The following is a 14,656-nucleotide window of genomic DNA, read 5'->3' as shown; positions in this document are numbered from 1 at the left end:
TTTGAAATTGAGGAAAAGGAAATTATAGTAGCTTTTAGTCCATCCCCCCTTTAAGAAGAATATTTAATCCTTTAGATTTAACTCTTAATTTACTCAAAACAGAAATCCAAACAGGCAACCTGTTGTTTTGGGGAAAACATTTGAATGGAAATTAAGAGCCTGGTTCTAGTCCCTGTAATTCTCTTAAGTAGCCATTTGATGCTACCAGCAAGGGACCAAAATTGCACCAGAATGAAATCCACCGTCTCAAAACAAGGTGTTTTCTAAAGTTCCTGCTCGCAAAGGGCCAATGAGTCATGCCTCAGTCGGTGCTGAAAATAATATAAAGACTACTCCCCAACAAAACCTCAGTTCTTTTAGATATGTGTCCTTTTGATGAATGTGATTTATGTGAATGATTGATGGACCAACAGATCTAATCCTCCTCAGGTATTTGGAAATTCAAAATATTTCCGACTATTGAGATTATGGGCAAACTTGTAAAAGTACGAGAATTCTACACCATCTAGGGTTGTTTATTCCAGTAACTGAGCTGCTCTTCAAACATGGCTCCCGCGGAGCCATGCCTCCCGGTAGTTACATTCTCTGTAGACCCTCCACGTAGAATCTGGACTGGCCCTGTGACTCACTTTCTCCAAAGTGACGTCATGCCAGGACTGGGTCTAAGCCAAAAGAAGTCTGTCTCGGTTGGCTTTTCTTTTTGGTGCTTTTTGGAGCGCCAAGCTGCCACTGCTCTCCCTGTCCCACCCTGAATATATGAGAGTTCAATACATCCAATACAGACCGGCCCAGATACCTCATTTCCAATGTCATCCTTTGTCCTAATTGAAATGTGTACATTTCAGGGCAAGCTAAAAGCCCTATTGTGGGCTCTAGATGCCTTGATGAAAAGAGGTTCCTTGTCACCAATATTTTGAATTGTCCCTTTGTTTAGCATCCTGGAGATGCCTAATGGCTCAGAGGCATGCTTTTCTTCTGCCAAGAAGGCAGAGTATCTGAAATGGCAGGTGGGATCCTCCACAGGTGAGCCCTTAAGGCGGCAGTCTTAGGAGAGTTCTCACAGAGGTGGATTTCCTGAAGATTTACGGTGTTGGAATACCCCCTGGGGTCCTCATGTGTCAGGGGCGTGTGTACCTGCTTAGAGAGCAGCCTTTGCGCTCCCTTTGCCTTCTATCACTCCTGGGTTCCTCTTCCTAGTACTCTAAGCTCTTCTGATTTCTCCACTTCTAGGGCCCTACTTTCTTGTCCCTCAAATGTCTCATCAGCTGATCCTGATACAGTCTTAGTTCTAAGCGGTGAAAAACTGAAGATAAGACCCTTGTCAGGAAGTTTTGCACCAAAATGAAACACAGGCATGAAGATGCAGCAGTTGATAATTTTGTGAAGGACCCCAGCCCCATGATTTCTCAATGACACCACGAAGACAGCTGCTATAATCACAGGGATGGCCCAGTGCTCTCTTGCCCACAGTAAGTGAGTGGTAAGAACTTTACCACCATCTCTAGAGCAAATCTCACACCTAAAAAGGCAGAAAGTACTCCAAAGACAAGCAACAGAAACCTTCCAGGGGAAAACTCAGATACAAGCTTTGTGATACACTCATGTTTTCTAGCAAAAACCATTGTTCCATTTCTTCCTTTGTATAATGGGTTTGAGCATACCTAATTAAAAGTATTTTTCTGATGATGAAAAGAGCCTGGCTCTTCTCTGGTGGTTAGCCAACCCTCCTCCCTTCCATTAGTGTGTCGTTTATATGTGATCTGGATGATTGATGCTTAATATTTCTCATGCCTCTAAGAGTTAAGAACAAGGTTAAACAAGTCCTGAGAGGTAAAACTTTATTGATTTATGTATCAGCATGTTATGATATGGTCACACCTGCTCATATAGCTGATTTTTTCTTATAGCCAAAAAGAGGATTGTTTTCCTTTTAAAAATACATTTTTTTCCCAGCAGGAAGAAACATTTTAAAAACAAACATTTTCTTATTAAGTGGAGATTTAAAACAATGGCTTCTTTCCCCCAACTCATGAGAAATAGGACTGGTCAGCGAGAGATCTCTGAGAGCTTCAAATATGCCTTCAGTCTTCTGCCCCCAATTTGTTCATCTTGGACAGAAACAACTTCTGGGGGAAAAATGACAACCTCAACTCAAAACAGCAGCCTGAATCCAAACACAAGAAGAAGAGGTAGACTGAACTGTAACGCTTTAACTTACTTGGTAGACTGTATATTTTAATACATTTAAATTTTTTCAGTGGGATCAAACATATTCTACAATCTAAACAATAAATGTTTTAAATGCCCAAAACAAAATCTCAGAGAGGCTCATATAAAAGTCTACTTTGCTTTGAGACCCCAAAGCACAGAACCAGCTTTAGAAACAGGCAAGGTTCCCATGCACTTCGGGGAAAGTTTGCTTTTGTCAAATTCTTCAAATCAAAAGCGTGCTCTGTAGGACAGGTGTTAATGCTTTCCCACCTTTTGAAGCCCTTGCAAGGGTCTTAGGAATTTCCTGAGAGCAGTGAGTAGCTTAACTGTAAGGAATTTATTCAGTCCTAACAGTGAAACAGAGAAGACAGGGCAGTGGTAGGCTAGAGATCGCTCTGACTGGCTCCTGACCCTAGAGCCGATGGTTACATTTTAGAATTTTGCCAGCACTTATTAAACAGCTGTTACTAAATTATATAAGCTTATAATTAGCGCTGAAGCTCCAAGTGGTTTACTTTAATGAGTACAATTTGTACAAGGGTAGGAAATAGTTTACCAGTAGATCACATATCAGATTGAGTGACAATGAATTTTGAGAAATAGGTGAATTAGGATGTTATTCCATTTTTCAAATCATAGGTTGACTACAAGAGTTCAGCAAAATCAATTAAAGCATCCTGGGAGAATCACTTGGCCATATGGAATGTAAAATAAAGTATATTTTATTATTATGTATTAAAATTGTGTTCTATATTCTTGCTATCAGGAAAATTTATAGCAAACCTATGTACATTTGAACACATTTTTTTTTTTCCAGGAGAGCGGTCTGTTGAACATTTACCAGTATACCACCAGTATACCAGTATCTCCACCATACCATGGGGGAGAGTGGGGAAGGAGCAGAGGAAAGGGTTTAAAACCAAAGAAGGAAGTACAATGTTCTTTCATTTGGCTTTTCAGTTTGCCCCCAGCATCCACCTGCTGTGGTGTGCTCCAAGTACATGTCCACAGATGTTCATGCCAAAATATCTCCAGAAACACACAAACACCCCATCCCCACCACTAAGAAGTAAAAGCACTTTGCTTGAAAAAAATCAACTTTATTTTTTCTAGGTTAAAAAAAAAAATAGAACCAGCTATTCATTTTTTGTTGTTGTTGTTGTTGTTGTTGAGAAAATGCTTCTTTTGGTGTTCACATCTAAATTTCTGAAAAGGTGATCTGGTTACTAAAAATAATCCCATATGCATTCATAAACCAGATCCACGTGTGACCAGCCCTTTACAAAAATTAATGACAGTTGCCACAGCCTTTACATTCATTCTGAGCATACATTACAACATGCAGATAACAAAGAAAGAAAAACAGGTCAACAAGCTGAAGTAAACATATGGCATCAGGAAAATTAAAACCCATCTGTATAAAATAAATACAACTTTGTAATAACTGTAAAGAAAACGAAGCACTTAATGCAACAATGGCAGGTCCATGTGTAACTGTTTCATTACCCAATCATGAGATAAGTTACTGTAAAATGCAGCCCCCTCACATGTAAAGAGCTTGTGCATCAGTCCTGTGTTCAACAGTTCTACACAATAAAAATAAAGCCATTCAAAATATGTGTGCATACTTTGCAACTAGAATATACTTAAAATTTCTTTGCTCTTTCAACTGTTTTAAAAAATATTAAATGTAAAAATCCTCCAATGGAAATTTTGCAGAAAACCCCCTATTTTATCTTCCATATGGCTACAGTCCCCCTCTCCAGCAGTCCAGCACCCTCAGCTGATTCCCAGGGTCCAGTTCCTAACTGTTGAGGATCAATGCAAAATGACTGCAATAAAGCACTAACCAGCGACTGCTCCAGAGAGCCCCCGGCCCCTCTGTGATCTCGAAATGTCCAATGTAGGTGGTTTTGGTCCCAAACATATTAGTCTCCACCCCCTCATACAATAAACCAGTATACTTGCTGCTTTGGACTTGGCCTTTCATGTGAACAGACATAAGGTTCACAGCACTACGTGGCAAAAAAAATAAGACTAATCAGTTTTATTCATCCTTGTGGACCAGAGCGGACCTGCTCGTGATGGTAACTCTGGAGTGAAATCCTGTGTAATGAAGAAAATAACTAACTCTTCCTATTTGGCAGTGCAAATAAAATTTCCTTAAATATCAAAAGAATCCAATAAGACTGTCCATGATTAAAGACTGCTATCTCTGATTATAACCAGATCCCGCTAGTTCAGAAGAGTCTTTAGGGAAGTGATTGTCAAAACATCACTAAAGACAAATCCACAAGAAGTGAGTAACATGAACAAAGAATGAAGAGGCATTCCTAACATCAATCCACACGATATTAACACGAGAATGATGTTCTGAGGTTTGTATTGGGTGATTTCACATCTCATTTTCATTAAAGGCTTGAGTATCATTGCAATACCGCCAACTCTTGATTATTCAGGGATTCCTTTCCTAGCCCATGGACTATTTAGGCTTTTGTGTTCCCTTTTTCTGAAGCTGTCTTCCCAAATCTTTTTACTACTCATTAACACAGTCATAAATATATAAGCAAGAGAAACTAATAAACAATTGAATTCATTGTTTTAAAATTAGCAAGCATCCCTAGAAGAACAAAAAAGTCTGATAAAAAAAACCCCTCAAAGTCATAAATACACATTAGATTTTTGGCTAACTATGACTTATCACTGGATTAATTTTCCAGCAATCCTTAGTTCCTTCACTGTGGGAAATTAATGGTTGATTGTATAATAATATGACAGATCTGAACTCAGAGCTATCGTTTTTAAAAAAGCTATTTAGATTCTCAACTAGCTTCTTTGCCTACCTGAAACGTCATTTTCCATTCTGTCATTTTTCTTTACCTTCCACGGTGTGTAGGTTTCTCCATCATATCTGTATTTCAACCCCAACGACAGTGTCTCACGTGAAGAGTGAACTGCCGGTGTAGTCACTTCCGTATGCACTGCACCTGCCCCGGGCCCATAGCCCAGCGGGTGCTCCATCACTGTGACGTGTTGGGACGAGGATCCAGCAGGGAGTTCTCAACCCTCTCTGCTGTAGGAATCTAGGCAGGTCAGCTGAAACCAAGAAGTGCTGAGATTCTACAAGCTACTGGTATAAAACTGGCACGGTTTTATTTTCCTCCCCCTTAACAAAATGTGTATTCCCTAAACCTCCTTTCATCTCACTTTGCAAAGAAAGTACAAATTTGGAATTTTTATTCACTTCTGTACAGTGGCATATTGCTGCTTCCCTGATTTGCCATAGAACACTGATTCTCTCTCCACCTTGCCTAGTGCAAGCCGCCGACCTCCAGTTACTAGTAAGGAGAGTGCTACTGATGCTCTCAAACAAGCCAGAAAGAGAACACATTGATTAAATAATCGGAAGGGGGCACGAAGATCAGTGACACATCTATTTACAACTCACAGCTCTGTTTTCAAAAGTGAACTCACGTATCTATTGGTATTTGTCACTCTACAGACTGTTGAAGTGACTCTGTGCTTGAAAAGTAAAGCGTCTTACAGAATAGATGGTTTAACGTGTACAGTATTTTAACAATATCACATTCCTTTGGAGCACAGTGATGGCAAAAGTGGCTCTGAACCGCATTTATGTATGCATGGATGCCTCTCTCTTTTTTCTTTTTGATAGGAGAACTGGCCACTCCTACCCGTGGCTTGCTTTAGCAATAAGGAAAAGGCCTATTTAGCTAGGACTGTGCATATCATATTTGACAGTGAGCACCTTCTCTCCCAGATGGCTGACTAATCTCTCAAATGAACAATTTCAATTCAGCCTGTAATCTAGCAGCGTTTGCTGGACCTCAAACAGAAGCATTGTTAAGCTTCTATCTGGCTTCCTATCATCATCCGTGCCTCTTAATCAAGATTGGTTTCACCTACTCACTGTCACTGTAAAACACCCAACAAAATGCTTAGATTTCAAAAAAAATTGCATCTTGCGACGACCCCAACCAAAGCACACACATTAGCACTGGCTTCTGCATTTTACCAGTAGCAGCATAATATGCAATGAGGTATTTCATTAACACATTATTCTCTTTCCTATGTGCATGGAATTAACCTGGAGATGAAGCTGCTGTGGGCTTGTATTTGGTGTTGCTTTACCTTTCCCACATAACTGGGAGAAAATTCACATCTTTTCAGTTTCTTTTTCTTTTTCTTTTTTTTGGTTTATTTAAAAATAGAAAACATTAGCCTTTATTTTTATTTTCTGGCCTACTTCTCAAAATTTCCATTTGTAGGACTAGTGACAACAGGGGCATCTACAACGGTCATTATCACAGAAAACTGCCACTGACTTACTAGGATCTTCAGAGTCTTACAATCCCAAAGCAAAACACCAACTCTGTCTCAACACTGGGAGGGCAGGTGAGGGACAGATGCAGTCCCAGCACTTTCTGAGGAGAGTCGGTTCTACTGTGAGGTAAATCACATGAACAGAGAGTGGAGGAAAAAAGTGTTCTCTAGAAATAGAAACGTGACTTTATCCTCTTTAAAAGCAATTGTAAGAGATTGGGAAGCCTTTTGTGTGGGTCCGTCTCCCGGTTACACCACCCTGACAGGGGCAGCAACTCGAGGTGATGATGGAACATAGGTTTGGGGGTGCCATGTGAGAACTTATCACATTTTAAGCCTTTGTCTGGCTCTAGCTCTTATTTTTCTAATAAAACCCCTATCTCACCTCAAACTGATCATTTAAATGTTTTACATTAATTTGTTCCAGCCACTCCCAAATACTTTTGGCGCTAAAAGCCAAAATGGGCGGAACAAAGCCTCTGAGCTGGACAGAAGCCTCCGGTGGGTGTGGGGCTCTGGGCAGGGGGGGCGCCCAGGGACACACGCAGAGACGAGACAGCCTCTCAAGAATCCCACTCACTGATTATGCTTACATTTGTTTTCAGGCTATATTACTAATCCTTTGCTATATATGTATCTGATAAAAGTGCATTTGGTAGAAGACAATTATCAATCTATGATATGCCTCTATATATAGAGAGATATCAAGTGACACCCCCCCCCATTTAAGGGAAAGCACTAGCACATGTAAACACGATGTTGGACTGAGCTAGCCTTTTTTAGGAACTCTAGTACCGGAACATGTCCAGTGGACACTGCTTCTCCCCCATGGGTGTGCTTGACACTGGAGTGTCACTGCGAACCACAGGGGAACTGTCCTTGAGGGTGCCGCACAGCTCCCCTCGGGCTCCTAGTGACACAGCAAGAGTTGGTGGGAATGAGTGTGCTCTACAGCTCTATCCTACTCGAGACAGTATACTAGCTAAGAGGAACGGAGTCCAACTCTCTGAGCTTGAACTAGATTACCAAGTATATCTGGTGGCAACAGAATTTCTCTCGGATAGTCTTCTAGGATGATTTTATGACTTCCTCTTCTCCGAATGTGATGTTTGCTTAAGTGTGTGGTAGAGTGTATCTTTTTAAAACGTGAAAGGTCCTTAAAACATATTAGCAGGTCATTATATTACTGATCTTCATTTTAGTGGAGTTTTAAGATATCCCAAAGGGGGATAAATAATCCATCCATTGAATTTCCTTTGCTTTTTTTTATATTCTGATTTGCACATGTAAAATAATGCACACTTATGAAAGTCTGAACTCCTATGGTGACCTTGACAAGTCCAAGTCAATTCCTAAAACAGGCAATGGTAAAAATACTGGATGATGTTATACCACATATAGCCTGACAAAAATGCAAAAGACTGTATGAGAAATATCCACATATTGCTGAGGGTCATCTCCCTGGAAACAGCTTCCTTATGGCCCTTGGGTGGTGGAAAAGCCCCTAAAAGACAAGACAGAAATATTAATTTTTTTACTGTGGTGGTAAGGTCTCCTGGAACAAAAAGTGAATATTAGTTTACTTAGAATTTTTGTTGTTTGTTTTTTAAAGCATCTTCTGTGACTTCCCATTGTTCCTGAAGAGACATCTCATTTGCAATACAATTTTCCAACTGCTGAGCCCTTTCCTGCCTCTGAACATTTGCGTTTATTCTTCCTGCCAGAGATGCCGCTCCTCATGTCAGCGAATGGCAGGCTCATCTGCATTCTTACAGTATCAGAAAAAATACCCCCCCTCACCCCCCCCCCCCCCCTCGTCAGTCACACTCAGCTCTACGTTTATTTCCCTCTTGGCACTTTCCAGGATCTGTAATGATCCAGATCTAGCTTTTCTTTTTTCTACAGACTTATTTACTCTCTGTCTCCTTCTGGAATATAAACTGCATGAGAGCAGGCACTCTGGCTTCCTTGTTTCCACTGTAACCCTAGAGATTTCTACAGTGGCCAGGACACAGGATGTGTGAAATTGATATGTGTGTGTATATATATATATACACACACACACACACACACACACATACATTTTAAATATTTATTTATTTGACAGAGAGCAGGAGAGCGAGAGAAAGCACAAGCAAGCGGGGAGCAGCAGAGGGAGAGGGAGAAGCAGACTCCCCATGGAGCAGGGAGACTGATGCGGGGGCTCAATCCCAGGACCTGGACATCATGGACCTGAGCTGAAGGCAGACGCTTAACCGACTGAGCCACCCAGGCGCCCCAAAATGGATTTTAAATAATTTCTGAAATGACATAACTAACACTAATTCCTCCATTTACAAGTTAAATGGTTTTGCCACAAAAAAAGTGGTGGTAGGTCACTGGTATTCTTTTCAAAAGGTAATATTATTTATGAAATATATCTTAGTAATTAAAAGGAGAAACACAAAGTAAACAGATGTCTTTAAATTCTTTTCTAGAAGGGAAAGAAAGACCACTTCAGAGCAATATTACCTCAGGTCATCTTGATAACACTTCAGCATTTCAAATAGTCTTTGTCCTTGCTGATAATCCTTTTGGGTAAGCTGATTCATGTGGGGATTTGCTTCTCACAAGCAATTTACAGAGAACACTTTCAAGTTTCAAGGTCTATTATACAAATGGCTTTCTTAAAAAGAGACTTCCATTATTGTTGTTACAATTTAGGCTAACTACCATCAAGCAAGAGATGGAGATTGAAAAAGAAGAGAGATCCTGTTGACTCTTAATTACCTCATGCCTTCTTAAGCATCTATCCTATTTTATCTTTAAAGAGATTTTGAGAGTAAGACCAAGGACTGCACATGGCAGAGAGGGGCATCCTGTTCAATGAGTCTTCCTAAGAATTCTAGAGACACGCACAGCGTCCAACCCCTGTCATATGAGTATGCACTAGTCCACAGCCCTGGGGTCGGAACGTTAGGATCAGGAAGGAATCCTGTTGTGGGTAATGTGAAAAAATCCTAAACACAAAAACAAAAGCGTTAAGGGTAATTAACAGTCTCAGCCTTTTCTCACCATTAGGCCTTGAACAGTCTGATTTAACATGAACGTTAATTCTGAACCAAAAAAATCTAAGTGGGAAGAAAATAGTACTTTCTGTTAATCTAAAATCTCACAGCCATCATCACACCTAAAACAACTTTCTCTTCCCCTTTTTCTTTTCCTATTGTAGGTTCCAGAGAACAAGCCTACAACACACGTAGTTATGTATGAAAGCACTCTGGTAACGCCTGGCATTCTACCAACGCTTATTTCCTCCTTTCCTAACTTCCTTTCTTTCTCCCTCCCTCCTCCTCCCTTCCTATGTCTGACTGCATTGCAGTTTTCACAGAAGGTACAGAATATTGAGTGTAGATAAGGGACCTTGAGGTAAATTGACTTTTTTCTCTCAAGGAGAAAAGTACAAGGTTGTATCTGTGAAAACTTAAAAAGTAAGCTTTAGCCCTGTATGTAAAGAAAAGAATAAGCATGTAAAAGTGCAGTTCAGAATGATCTCAAATGACTGCAAGATGATGGTACCATTTAAACAATCACGTACAATGTCAAACCATAAATATTATTTGCTATTTCATAAAACAGCCCGTGTAATTGTACATGTACGACTGTACTCTTCTACATACTGTGTACTGTCTTGAATTAGTTCCATTTGTACAACATTTTACTCATCATGTGATCTTGCACACTGGCTGCTAAAGTAAGGGCCTGAATAAGATTAACATTAACACTGTCCTTATGAATATTCTAAGCTGGAATTCTTAAATATAGAAATACTTTGATTCCTTTAGGGTATCTGAAGAATGGAAAAATGGTTATCTCCCCTAACGTACATCTTTGGAACTATCACCAACTTCAGAAACATATGTAATAGGATACTATGTACCTGTTTCATAAAAATGTGATAAGAGCGCCTCTTTTTCAACAAAACGTTGATAGAGCCAATCAGCAAGGCCATCCGTCTCCAGGGGTACATCTTTGATTGGAAAGATCCTATGAAGAGTTAGAAAAAAAGCAAAAACTACTTTAATTCAGAAATCAAAATCATTCAGAAGCACAATTTAGCTTTGGCGACTGAAAAGCTGAAGAAAGTTATGGAATCACCTGTGGCTTTTACAAGGGTTCATTTCTGCAGCTTCTCAGGTCATCTTGGTTTTTAAAAAATTGTTGATTATACAACAGAGTTCATTTACTCATTCATTCAAACATTTACCAGCCTATTACGTTAGGTACAAGTGCCAGATGATGGGAAAATATTAATACATTGCCCTGTATCTACAAATAATTATTGAGAAATAACTGTCTTCCCAAGCTTGTGGGTTTAAGAAGAAACTGTTCAGAACAGATGGAATTTTAAAATGCAGCTACTGGGATGTCTGAGTGGCTCAGTCCATTGAGCATCTTGGTTTCAGGTCTGGCCAGGATCTCCTAGTGGGGAGATCGAGCCCCGGTTTGGGCTCCACGTTCAGCAGGGAGTCTGCTTTCCCGTTTGTGCGCATACAGCCTCTCTTTCTCTCTCAATTAAATAAATAAATCTTTAAAAAAAGAATAAAATAAGATAAAATAAAGTAAGATAAAACAAAAAACAAAATAAAATAAAATGCAGCTACTTTAGGACACATTTAGAGTAGCTGGATGCTAAGCCAAATAATGCATCTTAGCAATGTTCTTTTGGAGGAAATGTCTGTGAACCAGACAGAATCTGCCTAAATTGGTGCCTAAATTGTATCAGAGAGAGAGGTTTCCTGAGCGGGGCCGCCTCTTTTTGGAGCGCGAATGTGCAGATTGTGCGAATGCGCCCCGACTCACCAGGAAATGGACCAGGATGATTAGTGATACACATCCGCTGGCCATGAGGGCAGAAAAGGGCAGCTCGAGTACATACTATGTATTTGCTGATGTTGAAGTTTCTTGTTTCCCAGTTTTGTGGGGGAGGTTTCTTAATTTTATAAAGGGAGACAGTTTTAAAAGCCTGCAAAAGGTTTGTATGCAAAAATAGCAGTCCCTGTCCCACTGCCCGTTGTTTACCTCTTTGAACCAAGGATCTTGATATTTATTGCCATGTTTCCTCTTCAGTTTTAGGGCCAATCTACTGACTTCCCACTATGGAAGATGAGGAGCAAGTGCCTTCTTCCCTTTCCCACCACACATTGATATCCTTCCCATCTTCCCAATGCAGTTGTATGGTAATTTTAATGAGCAGAGTACTATACATTTACATTATTATAATCATGTATATATATTCAAAGCTAAGCCATGTAATAAATCAAGGCTACTCCTCCTTTCCTGCCCAATTTTTGTTCTCCCTGAACTGAGCAGTTACATCATTTTCTCTGTACATATAACTAATTCAACCATAAGCTCTTTTTTTTAAGATTTTATTTATTTGACAGAGAGATAGAGACACTGACAGAGGGAACACAAGCAGGGGGAGTGGGAGAGGGAGAAGCAGGCTTCCCGCGGAGCAGGGAGCCCGATGCGGGGCTCGATCCCAGGACCCTGGGATCATGACCTGAGCTGAAGGCAGACACCTAATGACTGAGCCACCCAGGCACCCCACAACCATAAACTCTTGTCCGTCTAGAGTCAATTCTCTAGAGTGTGTCTGCAAACTCTTTCTTAAAGGGCCAGAGAGAACGTATTTGGACTGGGCAGGCTTTATGGTACCTGTGTCAACTATTCAACTCTGCTCTGTAGTGTGGAAGCAGCCTTAGACCATGTATAAATGCATGGGAATAGTTACGTTCAAATAACATTGTATTTAAACAACAGGCACTGAGCCAGGACTGACTTGGGCTCTAATCTCTTAAGGGGTTTGTGTGCATCAGACATTCTTTTAATTTCATCTTCCTGAATAAATTTCACCCACACTGTAGGATTTGTTGCCTGTAGTTTTCATCCTGCAAAGACCTCTTACTTTGTCCTGGCGATTCTCCTAAAATACATTTAATATTTCCTACATCTCATGTCTTCCTTTTTCTGTATTTACTCTGCATTTTGATGGAGCACATCCTCCAGCGATTTCTGGAGAAAGGGTCCTTGAAATCTTGCCAATGTCTTTTCGGCCAAAGTCTTTTTTCTGTCCTCACACCTGGTTGATAATTTGACTAGATAGAGAATTCAGGGTTACAATTCATTTTCTTCCATCTCTGTCTTGGTGTCCTCCTTTCTAGGAGATTCTTATTTAATTTCTAAACTTTTTTTTTAATGAATTTTTACTTCTTTTCTCATATTTTTAATTTCTAAGAGCAGTTTGAACATTCCTTTTTTATTGTTTTATTGTTGTTTTTGTTACAATATTATAAAATTGTTGTCTTATTGTTACAGTATCTTATCTCTATGAGAATTAGAATGGAAATTTTAAAACACGCATGAAAGTAGAGAAGAGGGTTAATGAACTATTAGGATTTTTGGCAGCTGTGCTTTCCCTGCATCATTCCTCCAAGTCACTTCCTTCTGTTTGTTTTAGTCTCCATATTTCACAGCAGAGGCCGATCAGATGACCAAGTTATCCGGTGAGTCTTTGTTGTTGACTCACATTTACCGACGGGATTAAGCAGCGGATTGAAGGCTCTCAGCCTGTGAGCGCCGTTTGTTGACTGGGAGCTACGCTGAGGATTATCTGGTTGGGCCATTTAAGTTGGTCTTTCCTCTTGAATTTGTCATTGCCGCAGAGGAAGATCCTCTAGTATCCTGCCCAGAGAATGAAGGCCTAGTTGTTGGCTTTCTGGTAGCAGAGTGAGACAGCAGGGCTGGGGGTCTAAGCACTCGGCGCCCTGTCATCACTTAACTGTGCCGTTTTCATTATGGGACCTTTGCCTCAACTGTGCCAGGCGCCTCTGAGTCTAGAGAGTCTCTGGCTCCCTCTCCAGAGTAAGCCCCCAGTCCCCTGTCATGGCAGGGAATGAAGAATCCCCCAGCTGTGGGATGGTGGGTAGGGGTTCTGAGGATCTGAGTTCTTCAACAGATTTCAACCAGACCCAAGTGTAGCAACCCTTTCAACCCCTTTTCCATGGGCACTGATCCTGCCAGTTTTTCAGTTCTGTGGTATAAATCAGGTTGGCTCCTGGTTTTCCCTTGCTGGCTTAGGGTTCTGACTGCTCAGTCTGTTTTCCAACTTCCTGACTTTTGTTACTATTGCCTTTCCTATTGTTTTCCTCATTCTTGTGGGTTCATACTTTAAAGAAACCTCTTCAGTTTCATTCTACTAGAGTTTTGGAAGGGCATGAAAGTTGACATGAGTTCGGGCCACCACGTTCTTTAGGAAGCTGTCCTGTTATTTCTGAAAAGTCTAAGATGATATTCTATCCTTGGCCAGTGTCTACTACCTGCCATTCTACAAAGGGGCTTATATTACTATTTCAAGTTTAGGCAAAATGTGTGTCAGTCACTTAGTAAGGATTTGAAAATTATAATGATGCATACCCATTATAAAAACATTAAACAGCTTCTACAGTTTATCAGTAGAACACAATGTCCAGACGAGTCAAGTAGTACAAAGGATTCCAAGTGACCAGAATGCCCATGCTCAGACTCCTTCAAAGGTGTCTTAAAAATTAGTCATGTAGCATGGTCATTTGCATACAAAACAATCAGAAGGAACATTATTTATGAATCGCATTATAATCAGATCCCTTTCTCTTGTTACTTAAACACTTAAATACCAGATTTGGGGTATTTTAACACTACAATGTAAGTATCCATGAGCAGGAAAAAGAAGAGAGGAAACGAAGGAAAAGTACGGTGTGAAAAAAAATCTATTAAAAATCAATTTCAGGAAATCACAGTATTGATTAAAAATTCTGCTTTCAAAAATTTGAAAAGGATGAAAGGTAACCAAAATATAGTTTTATTTACACAGAAAGTAAGTTTCCCAATCTTAGTCACCTTTCTATTCCCCTAAGTATAGTACTACATTGCTCTAAGGCAGTAATATAGAAGTGTTCTGGTTTATTAAATATTTTAATGGGGTAGGAGATTCTAAGGTCCAGAAACTTCAAGTTTCAGCTTGCTACTATAAAATCCCCTACCAGAATGAGATTTTCTTTTGCTTTGAAAGAGCTAACCACAA

At 40.1% G+C, this 14,656-nt stretch overlaps 1 protein-coding gene across 2 annotated transcripts in view; it reads right to left on the bottom strand.

Moving 5' to 3' along the window:
- Window positions 1-6,399: 6,399 nt before the first annotated feature.
- The window catches only part of LPGAT1 (lysophosphatidylglycerol acyltransferase 1), a 115,743-nt gene continuing 107,486 nt past the window's right edge, over window positions 6,400-14,656 (bottom strand). For both annotated transcript variants that reach the window (XM_073900226.1, XM_025877458.2), the window contains exons 7-8: window positions 10,472-10,578; window positions 6,400-8,056 (exon numbers count right to left, since the gene is read on the bottom strand). In XM_073900226.1, the coding sequence (XP_073756327.1) occupies window positions 7,905-8,056; window positions 10,472-10,578 (259 nt within the window). In that variant the 3' untranslated portion in view covers window positions 6,400-7,904. The remainder of the gene's footprint in view (window positions 8,057-10,471; window positions 10,579-14,656) is intronic.

Source organism: Callorhinus ursinus, unplaced genomic scaffold, assembly GCF_003265705.2.
Source record: "Callorhinus ursinus isolate GAN/ISIS: 27379988/994484 unplaced genomic scaffold, GSC_fseal_2.0 scaffold13, whole genome shotgun sequence".
Lineage (NCBI taxonomy): Eukaryota > Metazoa > Chordata > Mammalia > Carnivora > Otariidae > Callorhinus > Callorhinus ursinus.
Note: the sequence above shows the minus strand (reverse complement) of the source record. Positions and strands in the feature narration are given on the sequence as shown.